This window comes from Colletotrichum gloeosporioides (assembly GCF_011800055.1).
Source record: "Colletotrichum gloeosporioides strain Lc1 chromosome Unknown consensus_95, whole genome shotgun sequence".
Taxonomy (NCBI): domain Eukaryota; kingdom Fungi; phylum Ascomycota; class Sordariomycetes; order Glomerellales; family Glomerellaceae; genus Colletotrichum; species Colletotrichum gloeosporioides.
In genome coordinates, this window is record NW_025544740.1 from 45,420 (window position 1) to 61,189 (window position 15,770).

Here is a 15,770-nt window from a genome sequence, read left to right on the forward strand (position 1 = left end):
CCATAGACCCAACCAGTGGGCCTCCAGGCAGCTTCGCATCACCTAGCACACAGTCGTCAGTCTCAATCACTACATTAGGTTCGATGGCGACGCGGAGCCCGCCCTCAAGCCTTTCATCGTCATCGCCCGTTCGGAGTGCTTCGCTGTCCTCTTTTTCGGCGTCACATTCCCTGTCAACATCGCCTTCCTCATCTCTATTCTCGTCGTCGTCGTCGACAGCGAGCTCTCTTACTAAAGCGTCAACAGCATTCACCTCGGAGAGTGGCGTAAACCCCACCTCTACCGCAATATCAACACCGCCTTCGGCAATTGTTTCTAACCCCCCTTCAATTAATTCATCTACATCAAGCCTCAACAACAGATCTTCACTCCTTACGATGAGTCCATCCAGTACTATCATCGGCTCTTCGTCCATCATGAGCGATTTCTCTTCAGCAAGTCAAACAACACTAATCTCGCCCTCATCACCTGTATCGAGCCTGTCGACCGTATCGAGCTCTTTCACACTATCAAGCTCCTCCGCCACAGTGACTCCTTCACCAGTCTCGAATCCCTCTGGGGCGTCTACATTGAGTGTATTGCCTACGGAAAGCTCTCCGTCTAGTACGGGTTCTTTGCCTGCCTCGACATCATCGCCAGAATCAAGTTCTTCGCTCGTACCGAGTTCCTCGCCCACAATAGATTCTTTGCCTGGTTCGACTTCCTTCCCAACGACAAGTTCGCCAGCCGTCACAAGTCCTTCAGTCACATCTACTTCCTTGCCTTTCACTAGTTTCTCGAACACAACGGTTTCTTTGCCCATTTCGAGTTCTGTACCCTTCTCAAGTTATTCAAACACGACGAGTTTGCCACCTATATCCAGCTCTCTGTCCGCCACGAGTTCTGCCTCCTCTTCGATGAGCTCAACTTCTTCATCCACAGGACCTGGAAAAACCTTTTGCGCTACCGGGAACATGATGATCAGACGAGCTAATGCTTACAAAAAGCGGAATCCGTCTTCCAACTTGCCAGAAACGCTTCAAAAATATTTTCTGTGGGTTCAACCACGTAAAAAGCTCGGATTCTGGATAAAGTGGCTCAGATGATAAGGTTCCGAAAGAATGCGACCCGAAAATATTAAAATAAATCACGTACAAAGAATACCCGACAACCGTTGGGAACTTAGTAGTAATAGTACAAAGATAGAAACGTCGTACGAATTGATATCGTCCTATAGCGGCCGTGCCGTAGGCTGTTCTGGAAATTCCACATGCATGCATAAGAAACTCTTTTCTCCCTTTTTTTTCTTTTCTTTCAAAGATCGCTTTTCACCAGCGCTAGCCGGTCATCAAATTAGGGAACTAACCCTCTTTGTTATGATGATGGTTTTAGTTTGCGTATTGATGTCCTTGGCCGCCTTGTGCAGCTCGTCCTACAAGGATACCAAATGATTCCGAATTTGAGCATGACTGAGAATTTATGTTCTGGCGCCCAATCCAGCCGCATGCTATAGAGAGCAGGGTGAGCCAGGCAGGAAATCGACTTGTGGAACAGGTCATTGTTATCGATACTTACATGGCCGTAAGAAGAGCTAGTGGAACGAAGTGCAACAGGGAGTTTGGCACTGTGTTGCTCTAGTGGAGCGAGCAAGAACATACGGGCAAAAAGAAGTGTGCGAGTGTTCGTCGACAATCATTCTTCTCGCTTTAGATGCACTGAGATGTCGAAAAGAAAACCGTCTCAGGAAATGTGGTCTGTTCCATTTCGTCTTTTCCTCTTCTCCTTTCCTGTTCTCCATCATCCCATTGTGAATCTCGTTTGTCCGATCACCCTTGTCGACAGAGCATGCAGGGAGGAGGGGTTGCGTGGACTATTAGCGGCCACCCTGCATGAACCCCGCTTCCTTCTTGCCGCCTAGGAGTAAGCTTATCTTAAGAACTGCCTCTTCCCCCGTTTTCAGACTTAAAGAACAGCAATTTACCCACTCATCCTCTTTTCAATCTGCGCAACAATGTTCCGTCGCAAGAAGAAGACGCCTGCTCGAGAGCCTGCCCAAGCTTTCGGCTACGACCGAGATACCGTCGTCTCACTCGTGAAGGGCCACTACCGCCTGCTCGTGGACATGGGCCATCTGCACCCGGAAGCCCTTCAGGCGCCACCCGAAACGGGATGGGCCGATGAGGAGCTTAACGTCGACGCGCTGCGGACCCTGGGCCGCTCTGACAAGGTCATTGACCTTTTACGACATCTTCCGTATCCACGAGCGGGACCCCCCAGTACTGACGAAGCGGGCGACGACGCGGTGGTCTACTATGAAACGAAGGTACTGTCCTACCTCAGAAACAAGTGGCAGCCGGAAAAGGACCCAGACCCAAATTGGCATGAACGGCCTTTTGCCATGCTTGGGTTGGCGCCTTTTGACAAACCATTGCCGCCGCATATGGTATCCTTGACATATGACGAAGCTGCAATCGGAGTGATTTGGCTCATCGATACGGAAAGAGGTTTGGCTTCTTAATATTCATCTTTTCTGCTGTATAGTATACTAAGAGAAGTGCAGGATGTGTCTATCCTCAGGGCGACGATTACTACCTGTATGATGACGCCCCTGCCGAGGCCGAAGGAGACGCGCCATGGCTCAGCGCAAAGGCGGTCTCATTCCAGACCTTCTTCGAAAAGATGCACAAGGATATCTCAAATCTGAAGCTGGTCCCGGCACCTGCTGCGGGAAACTTTGGGGCTGCTATTCGAGCGGTGAATGACCCGGATGCCAAGGTGAGCCCCAATCGCGAATACACAGCTCTACCCTGCTGCGTGTGACATCCAAAGGCATTGATTACTGATGAATTTCAGGCAATGAAGAAGTTGTACCGTGATTACGGCTGGCCGGACGCCTTCAGAAAAGATGACTTTCTCAGGGCTGCCGTTCCTGCTCGCGCAGCCATCTTGGACGACGAGTACGACTGGTCAGACGCGTAAATCAGGTTTTCTGCTCAAACAGAACATGCACTAGCGTACTTTCGCATCGATGTAGATAACCTCATGGTAAAATTCAGGTTGCAAAGAAGCAGATAGAAATTCATGTTACAGCGAATCCTCATACTTGAATCCGTGCAGTGTCCAGATTATCAACTAACAGCAATACAATAGTAATACGTCGGCCAAATCTGCGACCCGCAGTTCTCTCCGGCTGGTCCAAGGACAGGGTTCAACGCGAACAGAACCGACATCTCGATGCCGTTGTCAGTTGCTAGCTGCCAGCAAGAAGCGCCGTCCCCAGCCTGGGCGAATTTGCTGCAATTGTCCGGAATGCCTGCCTGCGTGTTCGAAGGCTTGGCCGGAGCGGTGGTGGTCGCCGGCGGCGCCACCGTCGTCGTCGGCGTTCCTGAGCCGGTAGCCACGCCGACGCAGTAGTAGTACGTAGGCCAGATCATGGTACCGCAATTCTCACCCGCGGCGCCCAGCACGGGGTTCCAGCTGTAGAACAGCGCCAGGTCGATGCCCGCGTCGGTGGCGAGCTGCCAGCACCCAGCACCGTCGCCGGCCTGCGTCCACTTGTTGCAATTGGGGTCTGTTCCCTCGTGTTGCGGTGTCGGTTTTGGAATGGACGAGGCTGTCGCGGATGCGGTCGTTGCCGGGAGACTTTGCGTGGTGGTTGGGCCGGTGGTGCCGTCGCCCGGGACGCCGACGCAGTAGTAATACCCGAGCCAAATCTGGGTCCCGCAGTGCTCGCCGTCGGTGCCCAAGGCCGGGTTGAGTTCCCATAACCTGGTCTGCGTGATCTGCGCGTCGTTGGCGATCTTCCAACATGAAGCAGCGGTGTTCTCCGCCTTGACGAAGCGGTTGCAGTTCGCCGGGACGCCCTCTTGTTTGCGATCGGCCGGGACGGTGGAGGGGTCTGTGATAATGGGGAGAAGCTCGGTGCTCCCCGGACCACCGCGGACAGGCCCGTTGGAGTCGTCGGGGATCTGGTCGTCAGGCGGCTTCACCCAAGTGCCGCCAGGTCGTCTGGAAGGTCAAGAGTTTCAGCGGCCGAGCGCCAAACGGTTGCAAGCTCATGGGTTCTAGAAGTACGGGATACTTACGAGATGCATAGGTACTGGCTTTCAGTCAGATGATCACAGGCACCCATCAGGTTAGGATTCCAGGTCATAAGCTGTGCAACGCTGATCGGCTCCGTGTCATTTGATATGGCTTTCGAGATGGTATCACTGTTTCAGCGATGAAAAAGTTAGCAACCCGTCAAATGGATCTGGTGTTAAGATGCAAGATCATGGTACAGACCAAGTATCTCCGGTGTTGACGCGGAGTAGCTCGCAGGCTTCCGGTACACAGACAAAGTCGTATGAGTAGCAATCTTCCGCATTTGTTGCGAACATGAGCTGGCCCGTTGCGACACCGTACTCCTCAGCGAGTTCATTGCAAGCCTCGATACCGTCTAGGCTAGCGTACCGAGCATCGACTGCCCGCCCGGTGCAGTTTGTCGGCACCACCGGTTCGACTGGCTCCGGCTCCGGTTCGGCTTCGTCCGGATCCTCTTCTCCGTCGGGGATCTCTTCATCAATGCCGGGGTCCTCGGTGTCTTCTTCAGGGTCCCACGGGGACCCGTCATCGCCGACGATGGGAGCGCCCGTGGACGGAATATCCGTGGGCTCCGGGGCCGTCTCGTTGAGCTCCGTGGCGTAGGGGTACAACGGGACGGCGCGCGTGGCCAAGGGGCCGATGCTTGTCTGGCAGACCGATTGGATGTCCTGGAATTCGCCAACGAGATAGTCAGAGTGGTCGGTGTCTGGGAGGAACTCTGACGTGACGCGGCGATAGAGCATGTTGAGGAAACACTCGGAACAGAGCAAATCATCATCGTATAACGTTGAGATGCGGCTGTTCTCAGCGGACACGTTGGCCGGGTTAATGCACCACGGGTCCGCCGGACTTGCTGCGCAGTCGACTTGGACGACGTCCGAGCCGGTCCAGTTGTAAGACGCCGGCAGGCACCATTTGTTGTTCGTATCTCGGAGGCAGGCCATCTCCAGACCCTCTGCAAAGCGGAGACTGAGCGTCTCAGCCGGCACGGCACGGTCGCCGACAACGAGCCAATCTTCTGCGCAAGCGGAGGCCACGGTCTCTGTCCATGTCCGGACGTTGGTCTCGCAGCCTGGGACGCACAGGGTGCTAGCATCCTGTTCAGTCCAGTAGACATCGTCGACTTTGACGGTCCACCCGAACAGGTCCTTGTCGCATGGCAAGGTGGCATTGCTGGCGGTATTAGTGTCGTCTGGACCGACGTAGGCATTTTTAGGGGGAGACTCACAGAGCCTTGACGCAGTTTTCGCTGATACCGAGCATCTCAGCCATCGGCTGGGCAGGAACGAGCGGATACAGTTGGAAACCCAGCTCGCCCAAGGCGAATGGCAAAAATGCCAGCCTAGTAAGGCCTCGCTGAATTGACCACATCATCACAGACGAAAGAGTGACAGCTTGTGATAGATGAAAGGTGGGCAGGGCAACGACTGGTAGGTTAAAATGGGTAGGCTACCCAAGTTTTAATAAGACTCTTCTTGTCGCCATTGACAATAGTTTTGATATTCCCGCTCGCGCTGGAAGCGTGGAAATGCGTTGGGCATGTCCCTGGGTCTCCGTCAACCCTTGCCTCGGCTGAGCAGATTGAGACATTTCTCGCCGAGAGTCTAGATCTGGCCCCAAATAGGCACCGATATCATCCTTGTGCCCTCAAATACCACATGTGACCCATGTGTGTCTCGTTAGACGGACGCAATGGTAAGGGGTTTCTGTCCGTGACTTGTTTTCTGGATGATAGCCATGCTGTATCTTGGTCATGAACCACGAGCTCGCATATCAAGCTCATTGCCAAGGACATCTGGGCCGACCAAAACCAATACCAAGCCCATGGATTCGAATCCTGCTCGCACCCTGCATTTAGAAGCATGTGCAACCCGTCGGTAAGAAAGCGAGCGCAGGGCTGGACCGGGTTGCATTGAGCTGATTCGACAATTTTAACTATAAGCACTAGGCGCTGCAGGTCAGATTTGACTCGTCCGAAGCTTCTGCAAGGGTGTCAGACATCGCAAGGGCATTCCCGCCCCTAGAGCTGCGGGAACCGATTCACCTGCCGATTAAGGCGCATGAACCCCTGCATTCGGGCGCCGCCGGCAGACGACCAAACGGAAAATCGTGACCGACCGAGGGAGATGGGTTCTTCATCTTCAAGTAGAGGATGAATAACATGAGAAAACAGATGGAAAGCTCTTAAATGACCATGAACATCCGCACGAGTGACGAAACTCTTGACGTGCGCCCATCCACAGTCATTGCCGAGTTTCATTCATTTTACATTTTCTCTGTAATCTCTTCTGCTGGGTAACCTCTACAACCATGCGGTTCCTCCAGGTTTCATGGGTCACTTTGGTCCTGTCCACTCTTTCACGCCATGTCGTCGCAGAATCTTATTTCGCCCTCAACTCAGCTTACGGTCTTTTGCAGGACACTGTCGCTGCTGAGGACCTAGAGCTTCCCGTGGGAACTTGCAACGCTAACACGCCATGTGTGAACGGTGCCTGCTGTAGTGGTGTAAGTTATTGGTCTTCTTTATGCCTATCTCCGGTATGTTAACTAACTCTTCTGTCTTCCCACGTAGAACGGCAGCGGTCTGTGTGGCTACTCTCCAGCGGAATGCGGTGCTGCCAACTGCACTTCCAACTGCGATGCCAAAGCCGAGTGTGGCCAGTATGGCAAGCCTGGGAAACAGATTTGTCCCCTTGGAGTATGTTGCTCCGAATTTGGGTAAGCCATTCTGTCGTCATATCCTTCGGATTGAGTCTGGAGGTGGGTTAACATCGCTTGCGATAGCTTCTGTGGCTCAACCTCGGAGTTCTGCGATGCCGGCTGCCAAAAGGGCTTCGGCGGTTGTGGTGATGTGAAGCGGCCCTCCTGCAGCAAAGACGGCGGCAGCATCAACAAGCGCTCTATAGGTTACTACGAGTCCTGGGCCAACACCAGAGCCTGCAGCGCTGTCTCCCCCGAGGACCTCAACTTAGACGGTCTCACGCATATTAACTTCGCCTTCGTCTTCTTCGACCCGTCTTCATTTCAGATCGTCCCCATGGACAAGAACGCCGGCACCCTCTTGAATCGGTTCACCAAGCTCAAGGAAAAGAAGGCTGGCTTACAGACCTGGGTCAGCGTCGGCGGATGGTCATTTAATGATCGTATGTGCAATTGCTTCTTCTTATTCGTCCCCCTCATCCAAGACTTCTGCCTCTCGGTTCCATTCCCAAGCAGGTTTCATTCCAAAGCAACCATCCTGACTTGATTCTCTCTCATAGCTGGCCCTTACCAAAAAGCCTTCAGTACAATGGCATCGAGTGCTGGGAACAGGAAGATGTTCATCGATGGCCTCATCAAATTCATGGAGGTGAGAGTGTAGTCTGCCCGAATAGCAAGTTGGCGCTAATACTCTTTATTACCCAGAGCTATGGCTTCGACGGCATGGATCTGGATTGGGAATACCCAACCGCTGGTGAGCTTTCCCAGTCGTAAAGGCCCGAGCAACCTCATCAAACTAATTCAATGCAACAGATGACCGTGGTGGCACCGCAGATGACACCGCCAACTTCGTGTTGTTGTGCAAAGAGATCAAGGCGGCGTTCGGCACTCGCTTTGGCTACTCCATCACTCTGCCAGCATCTTACTGGTACCTGCAGAACTTTGACCTTGCCGGCATGCAGCCATTTGTTGATTGGTTCAACATAATGTCTTATGATATTCACGGCGTGTGGGATGCCGCCTCGAAATTCGTTGGTCCTATCGTTGCTCCGCACACTAATCTCACGGAGATCGATTTGGGCTTAGATCTTCTCTGGCGCGCGGGCCTCAAACCCGAGAAAGTTGTTCTCGGTCAAGGGTGTATGTATTTCTGGTTATTGAAGACTTCCATAAACTGACCTCGATGTAGATTACGGTCGCTCGTTCACCTTGAAGGATCCCAATTGCAACAAGCCCAATGGCGTTTGCCAGTTCTCAGGCGGAGCCAAGGAAGGCCCGTGTTCCAAGGCGTCTGGCATTCTCACCTTGCAAGAAATCTTTGATATCATCAAGGAAAAGAATCTGAAGCCTCAGTTCGATGAGAAGGCAGGAGTGAAATGTGATTATATCCCCGGCGTATGCGACGAGGTTTGATATCCATTCTGACAGGAGGACAGGGATTCATTGGGACAGTGATCAGTGGGTGTCATATGATGATTCTCAGACTCTAATGATGAAGAAGTCATTTGCAAACTCTCGTTGTCTAGGTAAGTAAAACAGATGGAAGGTGGCCTGCGCTGTTGGTGAGATGAACAGAGCTGATTGGGTCAATATTATTGTAGGCGGCTCCATGATTTGGGCTCTGGACCAAGTCGATCAATCGAGCAAGAGTCTGCAGTATCCCGAAGACTGGTCGGACGAAGAAATCTCTTTTTCGGAAGACATGATCGCCGACGAAGAAGTCAAGGGTGTCTGCTACACCACCAAGTGCGGCGAGTCTTGCCGAAAGGGTGACCATGAAGCATCGCAGATGAACGGGCAGCCAGGGCTTTCCACCATGGATCGATGCCCCAAGAACAAGTTTCGCCGACTCTGTTGCAACAAGGGTACCACCATGGGCAAGTGCCGCTGGAGAGGCTACCGAGGACTTGGCCTTGCGTGCACTGGAGGCTGCGCTGATCTAGAGACCGAAATTACACAGAACACCAACCATCACAGCGACAAGGAGGACCAGACCTGCAGCGGAGGCACCCAGAGCTACTGCTGTGCAGGCTTCATGCCACCCATCAGCAAGGAGCAGATGGAAGAGAAGATCAAGGACGAAGCAGCTGACGCTGCAATTGCCGCGGCTGAAGCGTTGGCTCTAGAAGTCGCCGCCAAGGCATTCTGCCGAATCGCGATCACGGCGGCCCTCACGCCCTTGACCTTCATTCCTATCGTCGGTAAGTTCAACAGTCCACTTCCGTTGCGCCGAATATGTTTCTCCGCGGAATTGCCTGCTAACGACTTCGCTCTTCGTTAGGCTGGATCATCCGTCTGGCAATTCAGGCTGCCGTTCCTGCACTTGCCAACCTCTGTGCCAAGGGCATCGTTAAGGGTGGCAAGTCTGTCTTCAAATTCCGAGGCAAGGACTACGACGTCAAGCTGGATAAGCCACTCACCACCAAAAACGACCGCGGCGACCGAGGCAAGTCAGACAAGGCGGATGAGAAGGATGGCCACTGCGACCTGAAAGACAGCAAGCGTCTGGCCAAGCGCGCAGCTCTCCGTCCCAAATCGGAGACGTCGACACGAACTATCCAGATGCGTCAGACAGTCACGAAGACGTGCAACGGCGCGTTATATCCCCAGCCTTGTCTGCACTATCAGTCCGTTATCCAGAACCAGAACGGCATGGCCGCCCTGACCTGCACGACAGCGGCCGGCGGCGGCGGCATCAGGCCCGTCGTTGAAAAGTACAGCAAGGACCATCATACTAAGTGGATCAATGGGTGGATGCAGTCTGCAAACATCAACTGCCAACGCGACGAGTACCCTCCGGCCGCTATCTGGCAAGGCCGCGACATGAGACAATGGATCCGCCTCGTGCCCGGAGCACAAAACGGAGGTGCCGGTCAGCTCTTCAGGGGCGTCTGTCCCGCCAAGTACAAAATGTCGCCCGAGCAGAACAAACGCCTCCTCAAGGTCGTCCGCAATTGCAAGCGCCTTGTCTCCAAGTATGTGGTGACCCGGACGGCGACGACGAAGGTGATGAAGATGAAATTCATCAATATGCCGAATCTCGCAGACGACGGTATCCCTGACAACCCGTGCTATCCCAAGACCCTCATTGATGACCCGGGATTCGCGCTGATGACCAACGACCCCTGGTACAACGCCCACCCGGCCAGCAAGCGAAACACCCGCTTGTATCGAAATGCGCCTGGGGCCAATATCATCGCTGGCAAGACCAACCGCCCGGGCTACAACAAGAGAGACGACGAGGAAGACTTTGACCCGGAAAACTTCAATCCCGAGGATGTGTGGGTGGACGAAGGTAACTCTACGCGGAAGGCGACCGATGGGGAACTGCTTGATCACCTTGGCTTTTTGCGCTGCGAGAACGGCGACTGCGAGGCGGAGCTTGGCGATCTCGGGGTCAAGTCCCTGCCGTTCATCAATCCCAGCTCTACTGTGCCTATTGAGGTTGTGGCGTATGCTACGCCGGCGGACGCTCTTCCTACATCACTCGCCAACGTGCTAGAGACGGCATCATCGATCCATGAGGAGGCAAGGTCACTGATCACCCCAGCACCGCAATTGGAGTACGAGTACGAGGTGGAATATGAGGACTGATTTATCTCAGTCGAATGTGGGTGTATATTGCACATGTGTATTGTCATGACAGATCTACCTGCCTGGCCACTTCTACCTGAACTGCTGTTTGCTCTTATAATCACCACTTTCCTATCATCATGAGTCCGTGTTAAGAGTTTAGTTGAGATTAACAAAGGTCTCGATACGATCACCACTACGACTGGGATAAAATGACTCTTCAGGGAAACCGTGTAGCCACATTCATGATGTATCTCACTTACCGACTCGTGCAGCCGCGGGTGAACCAACTTTCCCAGCATTAGCAAGGCTGTTGAACAGCGATGGTGTGGCATTATAGACTGCCGGGAGATCGAATACGAGGGAACGGCTTTCAAAGCAGTTGCTGGTTCGGCGGTCTGCTGGGAGAACATGCATGCCAATGACAGCTTTCATCGTGACGTTCGACATGCATCTCTGCCGGTGAACCTGGTGAGAAATTTTGATTGAATTTTTGGTTTTGGGATATGGACTGGAGGCCCTTTTGAGTAGTCAGTCTAGTGCGAATGGTATTCTCATATATGACGTGCTCCAACGTTTTGATTACTCCCTTGCCTATCATGCAATGCCCATGAGCAGCGTCTTAGAAGCGCCATGCTTCCATTTGATGCATAATAACCGCGGAAACCTGACTGGAGATGTGCGACTTTTACTCGATAAACCAGCAATACATTCATCTCATGCAGCTATACACTGACAGAATCTCACTCTCACAACATTTGCATAGCTACAAGTGATGGTCAGATGTCACGGTTAACAAGGGAGTGATGACCCGATTCAAAATGATTTCATTTGCTACAAAACCTATTCCAATCAAACTCTTGATCGTTCCTTTCCCTGATAGTTGTGTGAAACACAGTTCGAACTTCCAGCCCGTTAGAATCCACACACGTGTTGCTGGTTCAACCCATTTCTCAGCTGCTCAGCCATGATGACCTCCTTTGGCTGCTGCTTCTTTCTTTGCTCTCGATACCTTCGATGCCTTCGAATTGGCGGATTCTACTGAATGCCACGAGTCGAGGGACTTCTTACCATTTGGACCTATGTCACCTCTGTCCTGACGCAGGTGATTCAGATCGTGATTGTAGTCATCCTTTTTAGTGTTGACTTCTCCTCTTGATGCTCTGGAGCCGGGGAGCTTTGGTTGGCCCTCCTTCGCTTTTAGTGCCTTGCTCTGCCTGGAGCGTTGAGAGTCTAGGGAGTTTTGGCAGTTTCCACCACATTTTTTAGCATTGAGTCTGTCGAGGTTGTTGATGTATTTTGCGTCGTTTGGTTTCAGTTGATCCCTGTGAAACTTCTTGTCGTCGGCCTTGATCTGAGCTTTCGAGGGCTTTTTGTCCCTTGGGGCGATGGAAACGGCATTGTTGAGAGGGACGTCAGTTATCTCCTTGTCGTACTGCTGATTGGACATCCCGGCATCTTGATCATCTAAGCCAAGCACGGCCTCGTCCCTAGGTTGAAGGTCGGGCTCATCTGTGACTAGGTAGGACGTCAGAACCAGTTGCACAGGTCTTGAGGCTCTTTAAACTTTACCTTCGTCCCCTGCTATAATATCAACAGCAATGGGGAGTTTGCCATGTCTGAACACTGGCGCCCAGTCGTAAGGGACGTCAGGGGAGACGACGGGGGAAACGTCGGGGGAGACGACAATAGGACGTGCAGCTACAGAAGCTGCAAGAGCCTCCGAGAGGACAATGATAGTGAAGAGCATTTTGTAGAGTTGGATTTCACCTGATCGTGAAATGGCAATGTAAGGTAGCAGACGGGTAAGATACTTTGCAGAGACAGCAAACTAATACGATTAACCGGGTGGGTTCAATGCTGCTTAAATCTGTTATACCCAGATTCCTTTCTGTTGAGAAAAGGATAAGCTTCATTTCATGCATGACTCGCTCCCACGCGACCGAGGAAAGCAACGACTTGAAGAACAGCTAACCATCCGGTTAAGATTCTTATTAGCGCGGATATTGAGTTAAGCTAGGGCTTTTGCGTTGTTCCTGACATAGAGTTACGCTAGAGCAGCGAGGACAAAATGCGGCATTTCTAACGAGCAAAACCTGGCGAAATAGCATGTTCAGAAAGAAAATCAGTTCCCTAGCAAGCTTTCAGCCAGCTGTGGTGGGGTGGCTGGTCTCGCCCGCCCAGAGTCGAAACTTTAAGGGATGAGCTGGTATTTGAGAAGACCATAGAAGCCGAGATAGGCGTATTACCCCTCTCCATCCCCTCATTCACCAATGATCCTCGTTGGCCCAATTCTCCGCAGTCCGCCTCAAAGCAGTCGACATCACAGAATTCAACGACATCCCTACCCTCACTCCGCACGCCGTCAATGCCATCACAGACGGGGGAGGACACCCCACGTAAGATATGACGCGGTCGATAACTTTGTAAGCAGCGGGCTGGTCCGGTATGGCGCCGAACAGGCGATGGGCCGATAGATCGCAACGTGCGGCCTTGAACGATGACTCGGAGCTTGGCTTTCGCTATCATAGTGGGGTTCATGGATGTGCGGGGGATTTCCGATCTGAACTTCAGGCTTTTATCACCCCGCAAACAAGAAAGGCATATCAAACTTACGCCTGTCCAGAGAACAGTAAGCCCATCTGGATTTCTTGATCGGCCGCCGAAAAACGGCCGTCGGAAATCCAGATCAGTACCTAGGCTCGAACTCTTGTTTTAAGCCTTACCAGCCATATGGCCTCAACTGTGAGCTTATCATTCTTGCATGATCCACTAGCACAACCTGAGTTCGCGGGCACATGTGTGGAAATCTCCGAACAATGCTTACTTCCTGAATACTGCAATCTAATTTGTAGGCAAGAAGATGTGGGCCAGCGTGGTGTAGTGACATGTACATGGCAAGGTTTCGAGAGCCCAGAGTCGCTAGTTCAATTCCAGCCACTGGCACACAAAGTCCATGCCTCATGAATCTATGGCCTGTAACGACTCTCGGCCCACGCTGCTTACCCTGATCGCACGATCTGGGGGCGGCGGACTCGGCTGCACCTGAACGACAGAGTAGCAAACTGAAAAAGACGAGATTACTCGGAAAAGGGGCCGGCATGGCGACAAGCCAGCAATTGATCATGGGCATATCTAACGGTTTAATGATTGCTTCCAGTTCAGGAAGCACCTCCCAAAACGAGGCATGTACTCTAAGCTGCGTAGAACTCCTCGCAGCTGACTCTAACCCGAGTGACATTCGAATATAGGTGGGGAGACAACTTGTATTATTGACGAAATCTGAGATCGACCAGTTCGCAGCCGCATGTACCTGAACAGAAGCTGCTCCGTTTTCTTGAGCACATATTGTTGACCATTTCCTCACGAACGAGCCTGAACATCCACTCTTTTCTACCGGTGAAGTTCCCATCCCCAGTCCACATCATGCACGCTAAGCTGCCTTGTGTGGGTTATTGATGGTGATAACGATTTACTCCTCGTTGACAGGGATCGCTCGGCGGTTGCCAGAGGGTGATTCCGGGGCTTTACTCGTCAGTATGCTATCTGTACTGGCGGATAATGCGTAACCTACGACCGTGGAACTCATTGCCAGAGTGGGCCTTAGGATCAGCCAATTTGACCACTTCGGGGGCGGCAAGAACAAGGCTGAGACCGCTCAAGAGAGCAAAGAGGGTGAAAGTCTTGTAGTTGTAAGAGTGTGTGCCGGGTGACGAGTAAGTTGCTCGGGGTGAGATTGTGATGAGGAGAAGAAGTCTTGGAGTCATGGAAGCTTTTGAGGGTCTTTTATATCAATCAAAGGATACGTGTCTCGATAGTTCTGAGAAGTCGGCATGGGTTTCTAGGCTTTGACTGGAATTTCGCCTTCTCAGTTGTAGCATAGAGCCATCAGCTATCTCGACTGTCAATGGGATAGATGCCGGGTTTGTGGTACCTCCCTCAACGAGCACCCATTCATCGTCGGGTGATGACTTCGAGCTGATCGTGAAGAGCTCCTGCTGGACCCAAGGTTCAAATTGCCACCTCTATATTGCAGCATTCGTGGCCGAACGCTCTTAGAGACAAAGACCGGGAATTGCGCCATGTTACCAACAGGCAGTACTACAACTGGATCGAACCGCGCGCATAAACACAAATACGAAGTTGTGGGTCTAACTGCGACGCAAACCTCATGGCACGAAGCAAGACGCGCGTCCTGGTCAGGACCCTCGTATCCAAAAGCTACTGTTGCTGATAGCGTTGGACCTTCGCAAACAACTCATTCAGGTGTTTATTGTCTTCACAGGGGTCTTTTGCAACCCTCTAAGCAAGATAACGCAGCCTGAAGATGAGAATCAACATCACACAGCAAGCGTTGTCACATGCATTGTGTCAAGTATCAAACTCTCATCGTAACCGATAAGATGGTGATGTTGACATGCACCAATGACGAAACAGGCTTCAGGCAGCACACGGTGACACAACATAGGCCTCTGTGACTCAAGCCCTGTTGCCGTTCAAACATGACTTGGCAAGAGTTCGATTTGCCACTTCATCGCTCTTGAAACGCGAAGTTAGCACTATCAGGAAAGATACGACAATGCAGAGTCGCTGCTGGCCCAATCAAAAATCTCATGCGGTCTGAATAACACCGCTCAAAATCGGTTTTGCACGCCTTCGGGGGTTTAGAACAAAGGAGCCTGTTTTCTCATAGAATACTCATGCACAGAGACGGCGTTGAGAGGAATTCACGGCCGCAACCTCCCATCTACATATTCTGCTTGCCGCTGTAAGTGTGAAACTTAGTAAATGCACCCTCTTCATAGAATGATTCGATGGAGTTCAACAACTCAGCAGTCAGTGCCTTAGATTATGTTGTGGTGGATTCGGTAAACGTGGGGAACCGAGTTTTTCGTAGTGTATGGTGGCAACATTATTACTCCCTGAGACACTCACGATTCTCGTCGCGTCTCCAAAAAGGCCATGTTTTCAGATCTCGAGCGACCAGTCCATTAGAAAGCCGAAGTTTTGGCTGTAGACTTTCACTAGTTCCCCGCAACAATCGGAGAATCAGGGTAATAGTAGCTAAATAGGTTTAAGCCAATTTTCTGCCTTGGACGAACAGGCAATCCATCATGCAACGCAGGCAATTTGGGAACACAGCCGCCAGGACAAAAGCCAGCAATGGCAATAAGTGAACATGTCATAGTTTTCCAGCGCAAGTGGAATTTTCTGCTTGAGCTTCAAAGAAACTGTTGCAAAAGTGGAACCACAATTGCTAAGCAGCAATTGCGCCTTATCCTTCGCAACAGAAACTGAGCCTTTCCATTTGATGCCAGACCTTATCCTTCCAAACATGCGAATTTTTGCTTACCAAAACAGATAGACCTCGATCAGAGTTTGGTTCCATGTTCCATTCTTTGAAGGAGGCGTTGACTCATGCGGGTCTCAACGGG

General features: G+C 51.9%; 5 protein-coding genes across 5 annotated transcripts; 3 read left to right on the forward strand and 2 right to left on the reverse strand.

Annotated features, from left to right (window-relative positions):
* Positions 1-1,990: 1,990 nt before the first annotated feature.
* GCG54_00013146 (uncharacterized protein) lies at positions 1,991-2,958 on the forward strand (the record flags this gene model as incomplete). The annotated part of the gene is made up of 3 exons (XM_045413006.1): positions 1,991-2,483; positions 2,540-2,754; positions 2,833-2,958. 3 exons carry the CDS (start codon positions 1,991-1,993, stop codon positions 2,956-2,958), a joined length of 834 nt encoding a protein of 277 aa, XP_045257567.1.
* A 149-nt stretch (positions 2,959-3,107) lies between these two features.
* Positions 3,108-5,433, reverse strand: GCG54_00013147 (LysM domain-containing protein; the record flags this gene model as incomplete). The annotated part of the gene is made up of 4 exons (XM_045413007.1): positions 3,108-3,987; positions 4,065-4,190; positions 4,264-5,235; positions 5,291-5,433. The coding sequence occupies 4 exons, from the start codon at positions 5,431-5,433 to the stop codon at positions 3,108-3,110; spliced, it is 2,121 nt and encodes a 706-aa protein (XP_045257568.1).
* A 939-nt stretch (positions 5,434-6,372) lies between these two features.
* Positions 6,373-10,356, forward strand: GCG54_00013148 (Acidic mammalian chitinase; the record flags this gene model as incomplete). Its single annotated transcript, XM_045413008.1, has 10 exons — positions 6,373-6,567; positions 6,635-6,780; positions 6,847-7,205; positions 7,323-7,411; positions 7,468-7,516; positions 7,576-7,902; positions 7,952-8,140; positions 8,199-8,288; positions 8,364-8,963; positions 9,044-10,356. 10 exons carry the CDS (start codon positions 6,373-6,375, stop codon positions 10,354-10,356), a joined length of 3,357 nt encoding a protein of 1,118 aa, XP_045257569.1.
* A 191-nt stretch (positions 10,357-10,547) lies between these two features.
* GCG54_00013149 (uncharacterized protein) lies at positions 10,548-10,824 on the forward strand (the record flags this gene model as incomplete). The annotated part of the gene is made up of 2 exons (XM_045413009.1): positions 10,548-10,616; positions 10,645-10,824. 2 exons carry the CDS (start codon positions 10,548-10,550, stop codon positions 10,822-10,824), a joined length of 249 nt encoding a protein of 82 aa, XP_045257570.1.
* A 472-nt stretch (positions 10,825-11,296) lies between these two features.
* Positions 11,297-12,085, reverse strand: GCG54_00013150 (uncharacterized protein; the record flags this gene model as incomplete). The annotated part of the gene is made up of 2 exons (XM_045413010.1): positions 11,297-11,853; positions 11,908-12,085. 2 exons carry the CDS (start codon positions 12,083-12,085, stop codon positions 11,297-11,299), a joined length of 735 nt encoding a protein of 244 aa, XP_045257571.1.
* Positions 12,086-15,770: the final 3,685 nt, after the last annotated feature.